Here is an 8,894-nt window from a genome sequence, read left to right as displayed (position 1 = left end):
TATTCATTACCAGATACTTGTTAGGAATTGACCATACTCTTTTCCAGTTAATGTCACTGACAAAGAAATTCCAATAAGAGACCACATGTGGGATAGTTAGAGATTCTGTCTGGAACAAAGCACGGATATTCTTATTACTTTTACTGTGGTTTGTTAGACAGATTCTTCCTATGTGTGAATCCAAAGGGTTGGGGAGAGAAACAGATGATATGCAAGGTTGAATACCTTTAAAAAGCATTATAATACCCGTAGGTATTGCATCAAATAATATGGCATATTCTTTGGGTGTGGCTGGAAATTTATAGGTGTTTAAGAATTCTGAATAGGACATAAGCTGCCAATCAGGATTAAACAGCTGATTCACTAAAACAATCCGTTTCTCAACCCACCTAGAAAAAATAATGATTTATTTTTATACACTATGTTCCTATTATTCCAAATTGAATACGTATGGGGTGTAAAGTTGTGTTTATATATAAGGGACCAAGCTAATAGAACTTGTTTGTGAAACATCGAAAGCTTTTCTGGAAGCTGGCTTCAAAGCTTGTGTCGAGTAATTTAGGGGGCGTTTCCGCGATGCGCGTCTCGAGGCTTGCTTCATTTATGGGAGGAGCTGAAAATGATGACGTCCGAAGCCTCGCTTCCCGGCTGTACCGCGTGACTGGTTCATGAAGTAGTTCGAACTTTGCCGCGAGCTATGACAGCGATATAAAGCCCTCAGACTTCATTCAAAATGTGGGTGTTTGATGGAGAGTTGTTAGTGAGAGTTTGTAGACAGTTTGGAGGTTTATGAGAGTGAGGAGAGAAAGTCAGGAGAGAATGGAGCCAGCTAAGAAGAGGAGGATGTCCTCCCCTGTGTGGGAACATTGTGATTTTATTCCTCTCAACAAGGTATGTAGGCCTACATTTCTACAGAAGATGTATTTTCATAATACTGATGGTGCAATAAAACTTATGTTAAGCTGTCTGTACTTTTGTACAAGGTGAAGTGTTTGCTATGTGCCAGGGAGCTGGGATATAACAACAACACCTCATCCATGCTTAGGCACTACAGAGCTTTGCATGAGAATAAGGGGGACACCGATTGTGGAGCAAGACCAGGTGAGCCATCAAATGTCATGATAATATAGCATGCAGTAATGTTACTAAATGATATAACAATATTATACAATGCAATAAGTGACGTGTGTGATATTTATATTTGTGCTTTGTCTTTATTGTCTTTCCTCAGGAGAACAATCTCAAATAGATGAAGACCTGGTTACCATGGTGATTGAGGACTCCCAGCCATTTAGCATTGTGGAGGACAAAGGATTTAAAAGATTTGTTAAATCATTAAATCCTAGCTATGTTCTGCCCACTAAAAAGGTCATAAAAGCAGTGAAAATTTAGTTTTTACAGAATAAAATGTGGGCAGGACTGAGGCTCAAAGCCTCAGTGTGTAGCTGTCCATACCTCAACGTTACAAAAGCACAACCACTGTCCACACCCCAACCACACCTCACCTCACAGTAAATGATCATTTCCATTTTAAGCATTTCCAAATAATCATTTTCCATACTGCCAGTATAAATATACACAGTATACTGCATCACTACAATATACATGTTTTACACACTCCTTTTGTTGTTGACATTTACAGGCTGTGTGCAAAAGGCCACACTCTTCAAATTCATGCCAACTAATATTTTTTACATCCAGTAGGTGTCCTACTAGAGCAAATGAAGCTTCAAGAAGCTTTGCGCTGGGGTGAACCAATTGGATGAAAAGCTTCAGTGCTTCACGAAGCTTCATCTGCCCATCACTAGTGCAAAGATCTATATAAGCTACCTTTAGAACGATGACATTTACTTGATGGAGCAGTTATTTCAGGTGGGCCACAGAGTCAAGCTTAGCCAGTCCTGGCAGACCAGCTGATCCCAGTACCAGCCCACATCAGCTGATGGCTCAGATGAGACCTTACTTCACATTCAGTCGTCAGATCTCAAGCCGTGACTTAACCAGTGTCCTATCTTTTGTCAGTGAAACAGCTCTGTTCAGTGCTGAGTCTCCTTGCTGCTCGCTGCGTGCCTCAGGGTTGCCTGTTTGCACTTGAAAACATGGAAGTCCCAGAACGGAGCCATACGGTCCCCTATGAATGACTGCAGATGGAAAAGCCAATCTTCTTTGAAACATAACGGTCCTGACTGAAATGTTTCTGTTCTTTTTCATAAACGTTTTAGGCCAGCAGCTGGACTCCCTCAGATCTGCAGTGTATAACCCAGTGAAGGACTTCTGGACAGATGAGTGAACAAAGTACAGAACATCCTCTCTCTGACCTTCAAGAGCCTCACTCAACCGAGGCATCTGGCAAGTATTTTCACCCTAAACCTCAAATAAAAAGACAAATAGTGCCGACAAAGTTGAAAATGCACTGAATCTGTTGGATAAATGTGTTCTACGTTCTGTGTTCTGGGCAACTAATGTGGATGGTTTTTTTTTCTTTTACTTTTAAAGATATTAAAGGTGGGCTAGCTTTCATTAAACCCTTTGTATACTAGCTGACTACTTGACTGTCACATAAATGACACTGTATGTTGTACGATATGTACGGAGTAGCATCACAACTGAGCAGACAGTGGTGAGGACTCAAATAGTGTCTGTGTTAAATTGTTGGCTAGATTGTGTGTGTGCATACACGCTATTACCCCTCAGCCGTTAAAAGGCTGATGGTATTTTCGTCACCCCACCAGTGGTGTGGGTGGTGTGGATAGCTAAGTTTGTGAATGCGATAACTCGAAAATGAAGCAGCGTACGAGCTTTAAATTGATGCCACAGGAGTATCTACTAAAAATAGCTGACACGTATGAATCTCACTGACCTCAGCCAGGTCAGAGGTCAGGTTTTCTGAAAATCTGGTCAATGCCGTAACTCGTGAACGAGGCATCGTAGGACTTTGACATTGACACCATAGATGCAGCTGCTAAAAATCTTGGATGAGTTTGAATCTCACTGACCTTGACCTAACCCCCACCTGGCTGCAGCTGCCCCTCCCGGATCCAGGCTCTGCTGGAAGTTTGTTCCTGTTAAAACGGAGTTCTTCCTTCTCACTGTCACCAAATGTGTACTCATAAATTTTAAGATTTGCATACACTATTATATATTGTACATATATTTATTAGTTTCAGGTTGGCCATTCTTGTATTTTGCTCGTTTGTGTTGTTGTGTTTGCACATCTCTGTTGCTTGTGGGGCTCGCACACAAGAATTTCACTCGCATGTGCTGTGCCAGTGTGCCTGCACATGTGATGTGACAATAAAAAGTGATTTGATTTGATTTGATTTGATTTGATTTTAAATCGTCATCTGATAACTGATTGTTGGGATTTTCTCTGTATTATTCTTATAATATAAAGAAGCTTGAGGTGACTGCTTTTGTGATTTGGTTCTATGTAAATACAATTGAATGATTATTGGCTAATATATAAATGGCTTTTTAAAAATTCCCTTATTAGTTGGATTCTACTTTTGCTTTGGCTCGATTTCCAAATTCTAGTCTTAAGGTGATTTTTTTTTTCTTTTTTAACAACCTAATGCTTAAATGTCTTGCTTAGTCAAAAGGTCATACACCTACACTTGGATACGTGTCTGTCTGATTAACAACTAAAAACATCAGGAGATAAAGCTAGTTAACTTTTTATTTTTACTAGAAGAGACTTGAGTTTCATATTTTAAGATTTGCCAGCGTTAGGATGTACTTCTTGGACCTGGCCGCTAGGTGTCACACTTGACCGGAGCATCCAACAAGGCCTCCTGCACTGGCATGTTGCTCTCCACAACACCTCTGAGCAAAGATTTGGTTTCAGTTTGCAGTTCCAAGTTACAGCTTGACTTTTTTTCCATATTTAAATATCAGATTGATTAATACAAAAAATGCTGAGACACTGTCGACTCAGTTCACTTTTTTTTTCATTCTGGTTTTCAAACCCAATGTGGCTCCCAGACCCCAAGAATGACAAATGATGTTTGTGCAGGATGATGAGTTGAAAGTCCTTCGTAGTGTAAACCTTCATTGTAAATTGGATATTTAGAGCTGACATAATGAGATAAAGATGCTGATTGGAAAAGCAAATATTTGATCAGGCTGTTCTTTTGAAGAAGCTCTGTTAGCATTGGTGATATAGCATTCACAAGAAAAGTGTTTTATTCTTGGAGAAATAAACGTGCACCTGTGTCACAACTGAGACTGAGACATATGGGGCAGGCAGGGGGGAATAAATGTTTGAGTCTATATTCGATACATGTTATCATTATGAGGAGAATCGTGTAGCTGAGGGTCATGCTCACAGTGCCCGCAGTGCTGTTCTCTCAGCTGCTGCTTGATAACTTGGTGCTGATTGAGACATTAATATTGCATTGATCTGCTGCTTCACTCGCACGGGGCCACTTCTTTACAACACGTCATGTAAAAGCTCGGTAAGGGGAAGGTCTGCAACGACTGACTTCTCTGTTGCTTTAGCTGTCACTTTGTGCTTCGTCCTATATATTTACTTTTAATTTCTGAGCCGTTTCTGCTGTATCTTAATGTCAAATGGTAACCAGCAGACTGACAGTGGAGTATATAAAGAGATTTCATTTCTTTTATTCTAGCATTTGCATGCATCTGAAAAAAAGGAAATTTATATGGATAACTTCAAGGTGGATGTTATGTATGTATAATAGGGCTGTCACGATTAGTCGACTATCAAAATCGTCGACGACTGATTTGATAGTCGACTCGTCGTTTGAAGCTTTGTAAGATCCCAAAAGACGCAGGAATAAGTAGCAGGATTTAAGAGTGTAATAACGGACTGAAACAGAAGATGGCAGCACTGCATGTACAAGGATGCCAGCTGCCGTTAAACCCCGAAGAAGAAGAAGAAGTAGCTCTGTCCCAGAATTCATAGCGCAGCCCAGCTCAGTTTCCAACAATGGCGGCAGCTATTTTTTTTAAAATGTATTTATTTATTTTATTAGTAATATTAACATACAAACAAAATGCACCATATATTACACATTCAGAGAATAACCATTCCTTACATAGTAGCAACTTTCCTACATAGGAAAAAGAAAATATAAAGATGGGGTCACATAATTTAACAGATTATTAACTCACTAAATCAAAATCTTCCACAAAGGAAACAAAAAAAGCAGCCTTTTTCTTTTTAACTAAGGTCAAAGATTTAACTAACAGGTTTAAGTCTTTTTCCCAGTAAGCTAGTGTTGGTTTGGTCTTAAAAAAATGACATTTATGTATAAATTGCTTGCACAAGATTAATAACACATTAACACCATAATTAGTTTTCTTTTCTTTCAAAAACGCTCCAAACATATGGCGGCAGCTAGTTAGTTTTAATATTACTCTTATTATTCTTTCTGGGTCACAAAAGAAACGTTTAACATATTTTCAGGTGAGAATGTAGCTGTGTAAACTTCAAATATCTGCTCAGTTTATCAGGACACCACATATTTTCAAAAGCGCTCCACGTTTTCGGAGACGTCTGTTACCCACTAGGTCGATAGCTAGCCGGGGGCAAGGCTCACTAGAGCCGGTGAGAACACTGGACTCCCAGCAAATCGTTTTCAAACCCACCACCGTCTTTCGTTACTCAGGTTAAATATATATGAGTCACTTAGATAACTCAAAAATGTTATCGTTTGGCTTTTTTTTTGTATTTTATTTGTTCCTGAGTAAATCGGTTTGGCTGAAATTAAAATTATAGTTTTTACACAGCTGAATAAACGTCAAGGAGACAGCTGATTATCAGAAGTGTGAGATGCTGGAGAATATACTCCGGTGTCCTGTTATATTTTAGATAGCAAGGAGTTTATTAAACTTCACTGAAACAATCTGCAAATTTCATTAAAATTTAATAAACTCTCATCTTGTCTTTATTTTTAGTTAGCACCTTAAAAGCTTAAAGCTGTAAGCTAATGATAGTTATATAAGAGCAGATGCTGCTGGTGCAATAAGCTGTAGTTTTACGTCCAATGGATGATGATCTGATTAGTCGACTAATCGCAAAAATAATCGGTGACTAGTCGACTATCAAAATAATCGTTTGTGGCAGCCCTAATGTATAAGATTGAATTACACTGAAGAAAATCTCCCACACAGTGCTCCTATATAGATTTCATCTCACTTGAAGTCTGTGTGTATGTCACAGTGGACATTTCATATTAGACTATTTATCTAAAACAACAAACGCCTTCCCTGGCGAGGCATGACAAGTCTTTGAAACACTGCAGGAGACCAAACAGTAAGGCTTACACCTATAAACATCACACATGAGAGCAGTGATTCTGCCTGAGATTTTTTTTTTGTCTTCAATTTATTTGGCCTGTTAATGACAGGCTATCGGATTCCTATCTCCCTTTCCTGCTCTCCCTCCCCTCTCCTGCTCCCCGCTGTAGCCTGGAGGACTGTTTTGGCGAGCATCTGGAGGCAGGCTGTTTGAATAGGCTTCATTCTTGCAGGGCCTTGTGCTCCAGTGAGCGCACTCGGGGCATGGATGCTTGGCCGTAGTTCGTAGATGGGGGAGAGGGAGAAACAAAAGGAAGCCTGCAAAACGCAGCCATTTACACTGGTTGTTAATTTCCCCACGCTGGAGTATTTGCTTCCATGCGCAAAATCAATATAAAGTGCTGTCTCTGTTTCCTGTCTTCCTCCCTTTCCCCTTTTTTGTTTTACTCCTAATAGAAATGGGGAAAATATTTTCTTCATATGTGGGGGGAAGAAATCTTAAAAAGCCAACAGTGCTCTGCAGCCTTTTCCTGCACAGTGGTAATAGGAGATGGGGTGGTGTAGCGTCAGATTTGGTGAATGTGCTTGCGGAGCAGCTGAGGAAGTCTATTTTCTATTTTGCAGGATGCTTGTGGACAACTGTGGTCTTAAACCTCAGCCACCAAGTGATTGCCTTGTTGCCTTTCATAGCCTTGTGCAATTTCCCTGGGGTGAAGGGAGAGGATTGCTTCAGAGCACTTTGGATGTTTACATTTATAAGGTTTTCAATGAATTTAAAAGGAGTGTAATTTGTTGGTTTAGTCGTTTTTAGTTTTTATTTCTTTCCTTTTTTTAAAATTGGAAATCTCAAAACTGTTGACCTGCCACGAGAGCAGCCAGAGATTTAGTTAAGAAATTGTTCACACGTCCTATTGCACCAAAATATAGCGGTAATCTTTTCAAAATGTTGAAAGCCCTTACTCTCGAGTAAAATCCTCTCGTAATCTGGTGACAAAAATTGGAGTGCATCAAAGACTTTGGCACTTCTTTCCTTGCTGACCGTGTGGCTGTGAATATGGGACCTACATGTGCCCTTGCTCTGTGCTGCCTCTGATTTTTGGATGAGGGTGTTTGTCTGCGTAGAGAAGCTGTGGCTCGGCCAGCGCTGACGTGTAGAGGGTAATGGGATTGTAAGTGTCCGGCAGTAGGGAGAGGTAATGAAATGAAGGACCAGCACTCTCAGAACGAGAAGTGTTCACTGACAGCCGCATGAGTTGATGTGCATTAGGTAGTGTGTGTTTTTTCACACACGTGGGAATGTTTGCGTATAATAACATGCGCTTGCGCCCGTGCAGAAATGGTGCTTTCAGAGCCTCGCTGCTCCTGCTGACAGTCTGACGGCCTGACAGGATCCTCTGAGTTAGTGTTTGCTAACTGTTATTAGCTCTGTGGGTTTGTGGTGACAGACAGAAACCTCAGGATGACAACATAACTGTAGCATGTCATAGCAGTGAAGGCGTGACCAGCTCTTCTATTTCCTCCTCTGCTGATAGTTGTTATCTCTGAAGGCAGGGTAATGCTTGCCACTGCGGCTGTCCAAACGCCCATTCTCTGTCCGCTTGCGTGATGCATGTTCCTGGGTGATAGTGCTGTAACTAAGCTTTAAGAAAAAGGATATTGGCTGCCAGAGCACAATTTTGAACTATAATCATGTCATAGGTAATGAACTTTTTGAGCTATCTAAACAAAAAAAAAAGAAGAAGAAAGAAATCCATTTTGTTGTTATATCATATTCCTGCCAAATGTCCTCTGGTCATTCTGTGAATCTCTGTCATTCTCATTTGAAATCATTATATCAGTGCATAAGCCCATATATATGCCATTGTGATTTGGTTTGGAGAGCAGAAATGGCAGATTGGTCTCAAATCCACCCGAGTAGATTATCTACTCATCTCTAAAGCTCGTGCTTCGAGGGCTCCTCATAATTGCCGCTTGTGGTTTATAAGGCAGGAGTGCCCACCTTGCCCATGGTGAAGAGAACAGGACCGATCTGCTTGCACAATGCCAACCGTGTATGCTTATTAAAAGTGTGTTTGACCCTGTTTTTTGTTTTGGTTTGGTGTTTTTCTCCCCCTGTGTTCCTCTTCTTATTTTATTCTATCTGATTGATGTTCACTGGGGTCGCCTAAGTCTATGCGGGGATCACTGTGTAGTGTGGAGGCGGCTAAATGTTTACATGCATTCATTTGATTTTACACAAGGGTCCACTGGCCCCAGTCCAGGGTGCTCCGGCAGTCTCAGCCATATGTTGTCCTTTTTAAAAAAATTTTTTTTAACACCACCGGACTGAAGGTCAGACCACCAGGTTTAGGAGGCTGGTTAGGAAACACAAATGCTCTTTGTGGGTGGATCCTTAGTTCGTGGTGGGTTGCGGAGCATGTATGTTAGTCATGTTTCTTGTCTGATGATAGTAACCTGACAGACGTGACAGTACAATATGTTCAGTCACACTGGAGCCAAAATAACAGCGAGCTTGAAAAAGAGAACAGAAGTGACAGGAAACAGCATTTTTTTTCCTTTGGAGGGGGGGGGGGATAGAAAGGGAGGCTGTGAAGAACCATTAGATGATTTTACTGATATTTAGCTTGCATATA

The 8,894-nt window shown here is 40.6% G+C and overlaps 1 protein-coding gene across 1 annotated transcript; it reads left to right on the top strand.

Annotated features, from left to right (window-relative positions):
- Positions 1 to 525: 525 nt before the first annotated feature.
- LOC309697580 (uncharacterized protein) lies at positions 526 to 2,343 on the top strand. Its single transcript, XM_082519598.1, has 4 exons — positions 526 to 891; positions 984 to 1,101; positions 1,232 to 1,269; positions 2,223 to 2,343. Exons 1-4 carry the CDS (start codon positions 790 to 792, stop codon positions 2,265 to 2,267), a joined length of 303 nt encoding a protein of 100 aa, XP_082375724.1. The 5' UTR covers positions 526 to 789; the 3' UTR covers positions 2,268 to 2,343.
- The last annotated feature ends 6,551 nt before the right edge of the window (positions 2,344 to 8,894 follow it).

Source organism: Aulonocara stuartgranti (assembly GCF_965226115.1).
Source record: "Aulonocara stuartgranti genome assembly, chromosome: 20".
In the NCBI taxonomy this organism is placed as follows: Eukaryota; Metazoa; Chordata; class Actinopteri; order Cichliformes; family Cichlidae; genus Aulonocara; species Aulonocara stuartgranti.
Note: the sequence above shows the minus strand (reverse complement) of the source record. Positions and strands in the feature narration are given on the sequence as shown.

Coding starts and splice junctions, on each gene's coding strand:
- LOC309697580 (XM_082519598.1), top strand. CDS start 790: ATGAGAGTGAGGAGAGAAAGTCAGGAGAGAATGGAGCCAGCTAAGAAG. Junction 892..983: donor ATTTTATTCCTCTCAACAAG/GTATGTAGGCCT, acceptor CTTTTGTACAAG/GTGAAGTGTTTGCTATGTGC. Junction 1,270..2,222: donor ATGAAGACCTGGTTACCATG/GTGATTGAGGAC, acceptor TAAACGTTTTAG/GCCAGCAGCTGGACTCCCTC.